The 14,529-nt window shown below is 50.3% G+C and overlaps 1 protein-coding gene across 1 annotated transcript in view; it reads right to left on the bottom strand.

Moving 5' to 3' along the window:
- The window catches only part of DNAH2 (dynein axonemal heavy chain 2), a 108,002-nt gene that overhangs the window by 35,474 nt on the left and 57,999 nt on the right, over positions 1-14,529 (bottom strand). The window contains exons 25-42 of the mRNA XM_069767428.1: positions 12,960-13,063; positions 8,706-8,862; positions 8,463-8,545; positions 8,206-8,386; positions 7,711-7,849; positions 7,409-7,626; positions 7,181-7,279; positions 6,924-7,049; positions 6,722-6,832; positions 6,208-6,396; positions 5,738-5,841; positions 5,438-5,627; positions 5,099-5,279; positions 4,831-4,958; positions 4,605-4,757; positions 1,495-1,620; positions 785-1,003; positions 487-604 (exon numbers count right to left, since the gene is read on the bottom strand). Coding sequence (XP_069623529.1) covers positions 487-604; positions 785-1,003; positions 1,495-1,620; positions 4,605-4,757; positions 4,831-4,958; positions 5,099-5,279; positions 5,438-5,627; positions 5,738-5,841; positions 6,208-6,396; positions 6,722-6,832; positions 6,924-7,049; positions 7,181-7,279; positions 7,409-7,626; positions 7,711-7,849; positions 8,206-8,386; positions 8,463-8,545; positions 8,706-8,862; positions 12,960-13,063 — 2,626 coding nt within the window. The remainder of the gene's footprint in view (positions 1-486; positions 605-784; positions 1,004-1,494; positions 1,621-4,604; positions 4,758-4,830; positions 4,959-5,098; positions 5,280-5,437; positions 5,628-5,737; positions 5,842-6,207; positions 6,397-6,721; positions 6,833-6,923; positions 7,050-7,180; positions 7,280-7,408; positions 7,627-7,710; positions 7,850-8,205; positions 8,387-8,462; positions 8,546-8,705; positions 8,863-12,959; positions 13,064-14,529) is intronic.

Raw genomic sequence — 14,529 nt, forward strand, 5'->3', positions numbered from 1 at the left:
TCGTACTGTACGGCCCCCGCTCACACACTCCTCGTACTGTACGGCCCCCGCTCACACACTCCTCGTACTGTACGGCCCACACTCACACACTCCTCGTACTGTACGGCACCCGCTCACACACTCTTCGTACTGTACGGCCCCCGCTCACACACTCTTCGTACTGTACGGCCCCCGCTCACACACTCCTTGTATTGTACGGCCCCCGCTCACACACTCCTCGTACTGTACGGCCCCCACTCACACACTCCTCGTACTGTACGGCACCCGCTCACACACTCTTCGTACTGTACGGCCCCCGCTCACACACTCCTCGTACTGTATGGCCCCCGCTCACACACTCCTTGTATTGTACGGCCCCCGCTCACACACTCCTCGTACTGTACGGCCCCCACTCACACACTCCTTGTATTGTACGACCACTGCTTAGGTATTACTGGCAGTCGCCATATCACCCTCTATACATGTGCAATGTACATGACATGGCACCTGCGCACGCCGTCCTCATCAGACTGGAGAGAATGCCGTCTGTCCACTCGTTGGTTGTCAGGTCGTATTCCCCATACAGCTCCCCCAGCGACACGGCTTTGGGATTCAGGGGGAAATCCTGTGCATGGGAAATAATTGCGCTATGATACGTGGCAGCAAATTTATCCAGCAGTGGATGACTGTGGGTGGACGGCCGGGGAACGTTAGCTCCCCCATCAGGTCACCCTGCTCCTCCTGGGGGGGGCTCTACTAAAGAGGAGCTACAATAAAACAATGACCACCCCCACTATTCTCTCACCCGCACAAGGTTGTAGTTCATGTCCCCGCCGCGGTGCAGCGCAGACACAGCGGCCTGCAGGCAGCGCCATGTGGTGGTCTTCCCGCTGCATGTCCTCCCCACGATCATGCAGGAGTGGCGTGAGGTCTTGGTTTCATAAAGCTGGATGACTTTGGTGACGGTGAATGGTGTAACTTGCAGGCCAGAGAGTCGGAGTTCCTGTTCAATCTGTTCCCGGAGCTGAGGGAAAACGAAGATTTACTAATTACAAGAGCAGCACAAAACCCACCAGCTGTACGGCATTAATGTGCCCATCGCAGCCCCCCATCAGTAATGCTGTATTACAGACCAGTGCTGGGTGATAACATCCGGCAGCCGAGGAGCTCTACATATGTGTCACTTGGGGTATACTCCAGTCACACCCAAAGCTTTCCTGTTAGCTCACTCTTTCTCCCACTGCCAATCAGGAATGCCCCGCACGGTGCACTGGGGGGTGGTAATAATGGTTGTAGGAAACGTCTCCCTCCATGCAGGGACTACAAGTGCAGTGCACTATGGGAGTACAGCTTGGATGTGAGTGGAGCGCTGTCCACAGGAGCCCTTGTCCTCTGATGGTCACCACTTTAGTTGGAGTTTTCAAATCCCGAGAACAATACTAGCCAGGAATGCCCGGTGGGCTCATGCTTAGATCATCAGATGCCAGATTAAAAGACTTTACCCGCTGAACCCACCTTTCCATAATCCACAGGCGGAGTGTCAATGCCAGGGAACAAGTCCTGCATGATCCCGTTAAACAGGGGAAGATCGACAGAGGTCAGCTTGGCAATGTTCATATCCTTCATGGACATCAGCAGGATCTGAGGGCGGGAATGAAGATGGGAACACTGTGAACATGAGGTCGTATGTGCCCATATGACCCTCTGCCACCTCCTCATCCGACAAGTCCTGCCACGTGTGAACATAAGGCTACGTGTGCCCATCTGACCCTCTGTCACCTCCTCATCAGACAAGTCCTGCCATGTGTGAGCGTGAGACTTCATGTGCCCATCTGACCCTCTGCCACCTCTTCACACACCTCCTGATCAGACAAGTCCTGCCACGTGTGAACGTGAGGCTACATGTGCCCATCTGACCCTCTACCACCTCTTCACCCACCTCCTGATCAGACAAGTCCTGCCACATGTGAACGTGAGGCTACATGTGCCCATCTGACCCTCTGCCACCTCCTGATCAGACAAGTCCTGCCACGTGTGAACGTGAGGCTACAAGTGCCCATCTGACCCTCTACCACCTCTTCACTCACCTCCTGATCAGACAAGTCCTGCCACGTGTGAACGTGAGGCTTCATGTGCCCATCTGACAATCTACCACCTCTTCACCCACCTCCTGACCAGAAAAGTCCTGCCACGTGTGAATGCAAGGCTACATGTGCCCATCTGACCCTCTGCCACTTCTTCACCCATTTCCTGACCAGACAAGTCCTGCCACATGTGAAAGTAAGGCTACATGTGCCCATCTGACCCTCTGCCACCTCTTCACCCACCTCCTCATCAGACAAGTCCTGCCACGTGTGAATGCGAGGCTACATGTGCCCATCTGACCCTCTGACACCTCTTCACCCACTTCCTGACCAGACAAGTCCTGCCACATGTGAAAGTAAGGCTACATGTGCCCATCTGACCCTCTGCCACCTCCTCACCCACCTCCTGATCAGACAAGTCCTGCCACGTGTGAACGTGAGGCTACATGTGCCCATCTGACAATTTGCCACCTCTTCACCCACCTCCTGATCATACAAGTCCTGCCACGTGTGAACGTGAGGCTACATGTGCCCATCTGACCCTCTGCCACCTCTTCACCCACATCCTGATCAGACAAATCCTGCCACGTGTAAACGTGAGGCTACATGTGCCCATCTGACCCTCTGCCACCTTTTCACCCACCTCCTCATCAGACAAGTCCTGCCACGTGTGAATGCGAGGCTACATGTGCCCATCTGACCCTCTGCCACCTCTTCACCCACTTCCTGACCAGACAAGTCCTGCCACGTGTGAAAGTAAGGCTACATGTGCCCATCTGACCCTCTGCCTCCTCTTCACCCACCTCCTGATCAGACAAGTCCTGCCACGTGCGAACGTGAGGCTTCATGTGCCCATCTCACCCTCTGCCACCTCTTCCCCCACCTCCTGATCAGACAAGTCCTGCCACGTGTGAATGTGAGGCTACATGTGCCCATCTGACCCTCTGTCACCTCTTCACTCACCGCATCATCAGACAAGTCCTGCCACGTGTGAATGTGAGGCTACATTTGCCAATCTGACCCTCTGCCACCTCTTCACCCACCTCCTGACCAGACAAGTCCTGCCACATGTGAACGTAAGGCTACATTTGCCAATCTGACCCTCTGCCACCTCTTCACCCACCTCCTCATCAGACCAGTCCTGCCACGTGTGAACATAAGGCTACATGTGCCCATCTGACCCTCTGCCACCTCTTCACCCACCTCCTGATCAGACAAGTCCTGCCACATGTGAACGTAAGGCTACATGTGCCCATCTGACCCTCTGCCACCTCTTCACCCACCTCCTGTTCAGACAAGTCCTGCCACATGTGAACGTAAGGCTACATGTGCCCATCTGACCCCCTGCCACCTCTTCACCCACCTCCTGATCAGACAAGTCCTGCCACGTGTCAAAGTACGGCTACATGTGCCCATCTGACCCTCTGCCACCTCTTCACTCACCTCCTGATCAGAAAAGTCCTGCCACGTGTGAAAGTAAGGCTACATGTGCCCATCTGACCCTCTGCCACCTCTTCACCCACTTCCTGACCAGACAAGTCCTGCCACATGTGAAAGTAAGGCTACATGTGCCCATCTGACCCTCTGCCACCTCTTCACCCACCTCCTGATCAGACAAGTCCTGCCATGTGTGAACACGAGGCTACATGTGCCTATCTGACCCTCTGCCACCTTTTCACCCACCTCATCATCAGACAAGTCCTGCCATGTGTGAACGTGAGGCTACATGTGCCCATCTGACCCTCTGCCACCTCTTCACCCACCTCCTGATCAGACAAGTCCTGCCACATGTGAACGTGAGGCTACATTTGCCAATCTGACCCTCTGCCACCTCTTCACCCACTACCTGATCAGACAAGTCCTGCCACGTGTGAAAGTAAGACTGCATGTGCCCATCTACCCTCTGCCACCTTTTCACCCACCTCCTGACCAGACAAGTCCTGCCATGTGTGAATGTGAGGCTACATGTGCCCATCTGACCCTCTGCCACCTCTTCACCCACCTCCTGACCAGACAAGTCCTGCCACGTGTGAACGTGAGGTTACATGTGCCCATCGGACCCTCTGTCACCTCTTCACCCACCTCCTGATCAGACAAATCCTGCCACGTGTGAACGTGAGGCTACATGTGCCCATCTGACCCTCTGCCAACTCTTCACCCACCTCCTGTTCAGACAAGTCCTGCCACATGTGAACGTAAGGCTACATGTGCCCATCGGAACCTCTGTCACCTCTTCACCCACCTCCTGATCAGACAAGTCCTGCCACGTGTGAACGTGAGGCTACATGTGCCCATCTGACCCTCTGCCAACTCTTCACCCACCTCCTGTTCAGACAAGTCCTGCCACATGTGAACGTAAGGCTACATGTGCCCATCGGAACCTCTGGCACCTCTTCACCGTTTTCTCATAAGTCAATGTGAGCAATGTGTGATGTGAGGCTGCATGTGCCCATATCACACTCTCCCCATTATCAGTAAAGCCCGGCCATGTGTGATGTGAGGCTGCATGTGCCCATCTGACCCTCTACCACCTTCACCCACCTCCTCATCAGACAGGTCGGGCCGGACCCTGCGCTTCCGTCCAGCGTACCGCAGCAGTGAGGTCAGAGCTCTCAGCCCGAAGTCATAGTGGTCCTGCTTGGAGAGCTGCTGCACGGCCAGGGAGTACAGGGTGTAGACCTTCTTGGCCAGGAGCTGCCGGGCAAAACCAAAATGTCACCGCCACCCTGGTGACGGGCACTCGACTCGCTGTGCCGTCTGTCATTACCTTACAATTACCAAAGCCCTCTCCAAACAGGATGATCTCTGCAATCAGCGTGGAGTCCGGGACCACCATGGAAATGGGTCTGAACATGGACTTGAGGTTATCGGGGAGCTCAGTGCGGCCGGCATAACCTGTGAGCGATGAATGACGTGAGTGTACTCTCATGCGATGACCACTAGTGGCCGCCATCACAGCTCTTATGTAAGGGTCAGTCTTTACTGTGAATCTAGCATTATATTCGTGCACCAAGAAGCTCAGGATGAGCAGATACCTGGGTTCATGGTAATAAAGATGCCACAAGACCAAACCAAGTTGATCTCCCTTCCCTCAAATATGAATCGGGTCAGGTTGGCGGACAGGGCGGACAAGATGGACAGGATCTGCTGGGCGACCACCGACAGGACTTCTATGTTGATGCGATTAAATTCGTCAAAGCAGCCCCAAGCGCCGGTCTGGAGAGACACGAAGACGAGACAATCAGCAAATCCACTGGTCACATCCAGATCTGTAATCAGCATTCTGCTGCAGAATTATCAATGCAGCTCTGGATGTAATGGAAACTAAAACAGACCGCCCGAGACCCAGAGGAGACGTGTACTATGGTGGGTACCTGAGCCAGGCCGGAGTACATCCTCCCCATAGATTTATAGTCCAGGCCCTCCGAGCAGTTCACCACAATCACGTACATCCCCAGCGCCTTTCCCAGGTCCTTCACCGTCTCAGTCTTCCCGGTACCGGCCGGGCCCTTGGGCGATCCTCCGCGGTGAAGGTGCAGGGCGGTGGTGAGAGTCATGTAACACCTGAGGGCGATCAACGCGTCATGGAGCGGCGGTATAAGGCGGCGTCACATCTACCCCACATGGGGGAGGGCGACCCCCTTATATATATATATATATACTGCGGTGTGTACCGGTCAGTCAGCGGAGTGATCACCAGCCGACCCGAGTTCCCCAAGTATTCATAGCCATACTGGAAGTGAGTGTTCGTCTGTCTAATTAGACAGTCATCAATGTCCTGCAAAGAAAACACAAATGACACCACAGTGACAGACACCCGACATCACAGACGGGACCCCGCAAGGGAAGAAGACTCCTAGCTCCTCCTATCTGTATCACCCTGCAGGGGAGGAGACTCCTAGCTCCTCCCATCTGTATCACCCTGCTGGGGGAGGAGACTCATAGCTCCTCCTATCTGTATCACCCTGCAGGGGAGGAGACTCCTAGCTCCTCCCATCTATATCACCCTGCAGAGGAGGAGACTCATAGCTCCTCCTTTCTGTATCACCCTACAGGGGGAGGAGACTCTTAGCTCCTCCCATATGTATTGCCCTGCAGATAGATGGACATTTCTCCCCTTTGCTTTCTTGTGTCTGGACTTTACCTTTTCCCAGTAGAATCGCAGTTGACTCAACCACTCAAAGGAGGAGACGTCCATGCAGCCGCTCCTCAGCATCCTGTCGATCACGTCCCTGGCGTGGACCTCCACCGTTATTAATGCCACCAGCTTCAGCCGCAGGGTCTTGGTCAGGTTTCCCCGGATGGCGTCGGAGTACTTGTTGAGCATAGACACCTGCGTACATGTGCGCGGTGAGACCTGGCGGCAATATGGCTGCACAGAAAAAACCTCTGCTTGCTGTCACACAATGAGAACCTTCTTTCTGACGTCCAGGGACCTTACACGAGTACTGATCATGTCAGAGACAACGTCAGGAGAGAAAGTCGGCAACAAATGTTCTCGTTTGCTGATAGTAAGCAGAGATTTTGAAGATGGGGGGAAAACGAGGCACAAAGTGAATTGCTAGGTTAAAGCTTTAGCTACATAAAACTGGACCGTCCTTTAAGAGGAGTCAAAATCAAGAAACATCCTTAAGAGAGCAGGAGATGAGCGCATGAACCTGCTTCTTCTTCATGACTTTCAGGTACTTCTTATCTGCTCGCTCCTTAGCCGTCACCAGGGACTTGGTCACGTCAGTGGTCCACTGGATCTGACTGGAGGTGATCAACATCTATGAGGAGTGAAGACGAGCAGATGAGGGTGATGACCAGGGTTGAGTGTGCATCTCCCTCCCCCCCACGAGGAGTGTTTTGTGCACGCACCTGCCCGGCCCACTCCTTCACCCACTTGTCCCGCTTGCTGGACATCTTCTTTAGCGCCAGACGGCAGTTCCTGAGAAGGTCCTTCAATGTCCAGCGCATGGTCCTCTCGGTGTCGCAAAGCCAGGCCTGGAAGACAGGACACAGGGTGTAAAGAAGCTGAGGCCACACAGTCTACAACTCCTAGCCTACCTAGACAAGGCCTCCTGGGAGTTGTAGTCTGTAAATCCACAGCTTGGAGGGAATATGTGTGGTCTTACCTCCACGGGACCTTCTAATAGCACTGCATTTGTAAATTCCACATACTCTCCCTCTGCAGAGAACATCCCGACAGCCTCGGACTTACTGCCCACCCCGACCTGGAACAGATACCACAGGGTTAACACGATGTATTCTGGATGGTGGCCGATAGGAGGGGTGGGCTGCATGTAGAAGCAGAGCACCTCTTTAATTCTCTCAGCCTGTGTAAGGTGAGGACGGAGCCATACCTTCTGGATCTTGATGGACTTAATGTTATCGAAGCATTTCTTGAGATGCGGCTGGACGGCTTCGGGATTCCGCGACTGGCCGAGGATCTCCAGCAGGTCATCATTAGACAGGAAGTAGAAGCGCGGGAAGATGTGGCGTTTGGTCTCCAGGTACATGTCCAGTGATTTCTGGATCCCCTCCAGTACCTGGTTCATGGCCCCCAACTTCTCCAGGAGACCTGACGAGAGGAAGGACAGAGGCTACCTGTGACCGGTGATCCCATCCCTGGACAAGACTTAGAAAGACCGTGCTGACTACACACCTGGGTGGTGGGTGCCTCGCAGGGCGTTGTTGTCCTTGTTCAGTCTGTCCATGATGGTCTTCCAGTTGATATTCACCTCATCGAACTCGGCTGACTCCTGAGGAAGCTGCTTCCTGATGTCTTCACCCAAAAAGATGTTCTGCAGAGGGTGAAAAAGAAAAAAGTGTGTTCCATTGTAATACTGGATCTGACCACTAGAGGGTGCTCAGCACCAACAGATCCCTAATTCCTGGTGGTAGTCACATGTTCGGGGTTTGGGGGTTCCCTTCATCCCCTTTGATGTTCCAGTGATGAAAACGTGGAGACGAGGTCATATTAACTTATGGGACTTGTGAAACGCTGAGCTGATTTGTACCCTCTCCATACTAAAGTCCTAATAGTGGAACCCCACCCGTTAGGCATTTTTCCCATTAGTGTCTCAAGATGAGAATATCCCTTTAAATTGTTATTTCCTTAATAAGAGTGACTACCCTTTGGAATGGGGCAGGTACAGACCTCCAGATACAGCCACTGCCGCTGCACGGTGAGGATGCACTCGATCACCTCCAGGATATGTGACAGGCATCGCTCCCACCTGTCCACCTCTTGCTCAAATGCTTTTACAAACGGAGAAGCCTTCATGGTGGATAAGCCGACCTGGTTGTCTTCTAAGGCCTGGAAGACGTCGTCTGTGCCTCTGGTGGAAGCAGATAAATCCATTAGTGGTCCATGGGTGGAAGGGTTTACATGGAGATCAGGAGAAGGTGGCTCACCTCAGCCGGTGGTGACCCTTATCTTTGTGGGGCACGATGTCCAACAGGGTCTCCTCCCAGGTCCTAGAGATGTTCTCCAAAGCCTGTTGGGCAGGAGAACAGATTTATATATTCCCTTCCTTACCATCTCCAACCTGTGGGCCGTCAGGTCATGCTGGGAGTTGTAGTTGTAGTTCAGGTGGAGAGACGAGGGATGGAGGCCATCGATTTACCCAGTAGATGAGGCCCATGCCTCACACTGACCTGCTCTATGGATAACTCTTTGGTTGCTGCCATGGAGATCTCACTGATCTTCTCCACGTACTGGTCTAAGCCGAGCTCCACAATTCTCTCCAGGGTGAAGTCATCAGCTCCCTGGTCAAACGGCCTCTGGATCTCCTGCTTCACCTGCGTCCAGTGCCTGGGAAGACAGGGCAGGAGCTACCACAGTCAGAGAGTAAGACAGAGTGATATCCCCAGAGAAAGTTTTGATGTTCTAGGAGGATTTTCCTGACATTTTCTGGTCTGTAAATAGCTGACAACACAGCAAAGGATACCATTGCTGAAATTGCCAGGAGGAAGGTACAAAAACATTTTGAAAGCATCGGATATACCATGGAACACTGAAAATGGTCACCAAGAAGGGGCCGAAATTTGGCACAACAGTGACAATGCTAGAACTGGATGTCCCTCAAAAAATGATGAAAAGTTAAGAATAAAATTGGTCCGGGAGGCTGCCAAGAGGCCGCCAGGAATTTGTGGCAAGTCCTGATTATGTCCTATATATGACAGCAATCGCCCGTATTCTTCATATATCCAGCCTGTGGGGTCGGGTGGCAAGATGGAAGCCTTTTCTTACAAAGAAAAAACATCCAAGCTCTGCTATGCTTTGCCAAGACCTACATGAAGTCTGCCAAAAGCTTATGAGGAACGTGTTATGGTTTGATGCAATCAAGGATGAACTTTTTGGCCATAATTCTAAAAGATGTAAAGACAACATTACACATCCCCCGAAGATCACCATCCCCACAGTGAGGCATGATGGAGGCAGGAATTGTGTTTTGGGCTGTTTTTCGGCAGTTGGAACTGGGGCATTAGTCAAGCTGGAGGGAATTATGGACAATTCCAAATATCTGTTAATTTGGCATCAAAACCTTCCGGCCTCTGCTAATGAGGGAGGATTTCACCTTTCAGCATGACAACGACCCTAAGCGACCTCCAAAATAAGAGGCTTCACCAGAAGCTGAATAAAAAGTGAACGTCTGTGGGTGACCTGAAGAGGGCGCTGTACACAGGAGACGCCTCCCGCAATCTGACAGATGTGGAGCTACTGCAAGAGGGAGCAGAGATCGCCAATTCTAGATGTGAGGCGCCGATAGACCCTGACCCAAAACACTGAGTGTGTCAGAAACTCAAAGGGGACTTCAGCAAAATATTAGTGTGAATATTTGTGCAACCACATTATTTTAGTTTGTTATTTTTATTTCCCTCCTCAAAAAGATATTAGTCGATTTGTGCAGATCATGGGAGACATTAATGGTGGAAAAAAGTTCCGAAAATATTCAGAAATGTTCTATACGGGAAAAAGCTGGGACTTTAACAGGGGTGTGTAGACTTTATGCATCCATTGCGTGTATTCATATGTACATACACACATATATACAGTGGCATGTAAAAGTTTGGGCACCGCTGGTTAAAAATACTGTTATTGTGAACAGTTACAGGGAACGTCCACTACTAGGACAACCCCTTCTAATGTAAAGGTTTGGCTCTGATAAAATAAAAAAGCCTACACTCCCCTCCCGTGCCGGTGCCGTTTCCGCGGTGTCAGCACTCTCGGTCCCCGGGACCCTCGCGCGGTTGCTGTGACACGTGATTCCCAGTGTCCAATCAGCGCCGGCGTCACTGGCCTTGTCTCTGCGTCAATTGAACATGAAGAGGAGTCCGGGCCGCGCCTGACCTCTGACCTCCTCTTCGTGCTCAATTCATAGGAAGGCGGAGCTAGTGAGGCCAGTGCTGATTGGGCGCCGGGAATCACGTGTCACAAAAACCGCGTGAGACTCCCGGGGACCGAGAGTGACCACACCACGGGAACGGCGCCGGCACAGGAGGTGAGTGTAAGCTTTATTATTTTATCATTCCAAACTCTTAGATCAAGGAGGGTCCTAGTGGTGAACAACCCCTTTAAGGAAGTTGAAGATGAAATTATTTCTAAAAAGGCTTAAAGTTAAAGATGACACATTTTCTCTGTATGTTAGGCAAAAGAAAAACACATAGTCATTAAATTACAAAAAAGGAAAATGAGCCAAACATACACAAACACACATATACACAAATACACTCACACACATCTATACATATATATCTATACACACATATCTATACATACACATATATATACATACTGTATATACATACACACACACAGAATATACACACACATCTATACACACACACACATACAGTACAGACCAAAAGTTTGGACACACCTTCTCATTTAAAGATTTTTCTGTATTTTCATGACTATGAAAATTGTACATTCACACTGAAGGCATCAAAACTATGAATTAACACATGTGGAATTATATACTTAACAAAAAAGTGTGAAACAACTGAAAATATGTCTTATATTCTAGGTTCTTCAAAGTAGCCACCTTTTGCTTTGATGACTGCTTTGCACACTCTTGGCATTCTCTTGATGAGCTTCAAGAGGTAGTCACCGGGAATGGTCTTCCAACAATCTTGAAGGAGTTCCCAGAGATGCTTAGCACTTGTTGACCCTTCTGAATGCACTCTGCGGTCCAGCTCACCCCAAACCATCTCGATTGGGTTCAGGTCTGGTGACTGTGGAGGCCAGGTCATCTGGCGTAGCACCCAATCACTCTCCTTCTTGGTCAAATAGCCCTTACACAGCTGATAGTCCTACTAAATAGACTGTTAGAATTTGTATTATGGCAAGAAAAAAGCAGCTAAGTAAAGAAAAAGAAAGAAAAACGAGTGGCCGTCATTACTTTAAGCATCTCTGGGAACTCCTTCAAGATTGTTGGAAGACCAATACCGGTGACTACCTCTTGAAGCTCATCAAGAGAATGCCAAGAGTGTGCAAAGCAGTCATCAAAGCAAAAGGTGGCTACTTTGAAGAACCTAGAATATAAGACATATTTTCAGTTGTTTCACACTTTTGTGTTAAGTATATAATTCCACATGTGTTAATTCATAGTTTTGATGCCTTCAGTGTGAATGTACAGTTTTCATAGTCATGAAAATACAGAAAAATCTTTGAATGAGAAGGTGTGTCCAAACTTTTGGTCTGTACTGTACATATACACACACACTATATATACAGTACATACATATACACACACATACTATATATACATACATACACACACATACTGTATACTGTATATACTGTACATACACACACAAACTATATATACAGTACATACATACACACACACATACTATATATACAGTACATACATATACACACACAAACTATATATACAGTACATACATATACACACACAAACTATATATACAGTACATATATATACACACACAAACTATATATACAGTACATACATACACACACACAAACTATATATACAGTACATACATATACACACACAAACTATATATACAGTACATACATATACACACACAAACTATATATACAGTACATATATATACACACACAAACTATATATACAGTACATACATACACACACACAAACTATATATACAGTACATACATATACACACACAAACTATATATACAGTACATACATATACACACACAAACTATATATACAGTACATATATATACACACACAAACTATATATACAGTACATACATATACACACACCAACTATATATACAGTACATACATATACACACACAAACTATATACACAGTACATACATATACACCCACACATACTATATATACATACATATACACACACAAGACGTCACTGATCCTGAGAATGGAGTGGTCGCAGCACTGGTTTGGCGCTGCCTCCCCCTTATTTCACCAGTCATCTGCCCCATGTAAGAGGCCGTTGGAGCGGCCGTGCAAGGAAAACTTAAAAGGGGCCATGGCACCATGTGAGCACTGTGGTCCCTTCATTCCTGCAATTTGTGAGAGTCCCAGAGGTCTGACCCCCTTGATCATAAACTACTGGCATATTCCAAGGATTTGTCATCACTTTATAGGATTGAAACATCATCAACCTCTGGCTACAAATAGCATTGTGTCTATTCATTGACAGGAGGCAGAGATCCTGAAAGCGGGAATGGCAGAGGGGCCGCACCTGATAGAGAGGTGGCCGCGGACACCTCCAGCCGGGCCGTGCTGCAGAGCTGGAGAGGAACGAGAGGAGGGACAGTAGTGAGCGTAGGAGTGTTAGTGTTAGCAGTACTGGCACACGCGGAGCGGTGCGGAGAATAGTGGGAGTAGTATTCATAGTAACTATAACAGTAGTGTCAGGCACAGCTTGGTACTGATAGTGATACCTCTCCCGTAAGGCCGGGTTCCTCAGGTCCACGATGAGCGGCAGGGTTCTCTTGAACTGGTCGATGCGATTCCTCGCCGTCTCCACCACGTCCCAGTTCTTATCCTGTGCAGACAGTGGGATTATGTCCCCCAGCACTAATCCTCAGGAGCAGTTGTATGAGCTAAATGCCCTATTTTGTTTCTTAAAATTTCTAAACAGCACCCCCAGGGCCGGTGTCTGGTACTACAATATGGACACATCCCCTGAGCGGCAGCACCGGACCCGGCTCATTACTGCGGCTCCCGGCATCTGATGGCAGAGGAGCTTACCATGGATATGGCCTCCTGGTTTGGAGAAGCCCCCGGGCTCGCAAGCAATCCTACTTATAAACATGTTATATTTGGGGGTCCGTGTTATCCCAGGGGACTGTGGGACGACGTACACACTAAACACTGTATGTCTCTGTGTTCTTCACAATAACATAGGGACCCCCCTATTTCTGCTGTGTCCTACAATGTCATACACCCGGCCCGAGAGACCACCCTGTAGGACCCTCACCTTTAGCTTACAATGTCATGCAACCGACTCAAGAGACCACCCCAGAAAACCCTCACCTTCAGCTTACAATGTCATACACCCGTCCCGAGAGACCACCCTGGAGGACCCTCATCTTCAGCTTACAATGTCATACACCCGACCCGAGAGACCACCCTGGAGGACTCTCACCTTCAGCTTACAATGTCATGCACCCGGCTCAAGAGACCACCCTGGAGGACCTCACCTTCAGCTTACAATGTCATGCACCCAGCTCAAGAGACCACCCTGGAGGACCTCACCTTCAGCTTACAATGTCATACACCTGGCCTGAGAGACCACCCTGTAGGATTATCACCTTCAGCTTACAATGTCATGCACCCAGCCCGAGAGACCACCCTGGAGGACCCTCACCTTCAGCTTACAATGTCATGCACCCAGCCCGAGAGACCACCCTGGAGGACTCTCACCTTCAGCTTACAATGTCATGCACCCGGCTCAAGAGACCACCCTGGAGGACCTCACCTTCAGCTTACAATGTCCTACACCTGGCCTGAGAGACCACCCTGTAGGATTATCACCTTCAGCTTACAATGTCATGCACCCAGCCCGAGAGACTACCCCAGAGGACCCTCACCTTCAGCTTACAATGTCATACACCCGGCCCGAGAGATCACCCCAGAGAACCCTCACCTTCAGCTTACAATGTCATGCAACCGGCTCAAGAGACCACCCCAGAAAACCCTCACCTTCAGCTTACAATGTCATGCACCCAGCCCGAGAGACCACCCCAGAGGACCCTCACCTTCAGCTTACAATGTCATACACCCGTCCCGAGAGACCACCCTGGAGGACCCTCATCTTCAGCTTACAATGTCATACACCCGACCCGAGAGACCACCCTGGAGGACTCTCACCTTCAGCTTACAATGTCATGCACCCGGCTCAAGAGACCACCCTGGAGGACCTCACCTTCAGCTTACAATGTCATGCACCCAGCTCAAGAGACCACCCTGGAGGACCTCACCTTCAGCTTACAATGTCATACACCTGGC

Source organism: Ranitomeya imitator, chromosome 4, assembly GCF_032444005.1.
Source record: "Ranitomeya imitator isolate aRanImi1 chromosome 4, aRanImi1.pri, whole genome shotgun sequence".
NCBI lineage: Eukaryota > Metazoa > Chordata > Amphibia > Anura > Dendrobatidae > Ranitomeya > Ranitomeya imitator.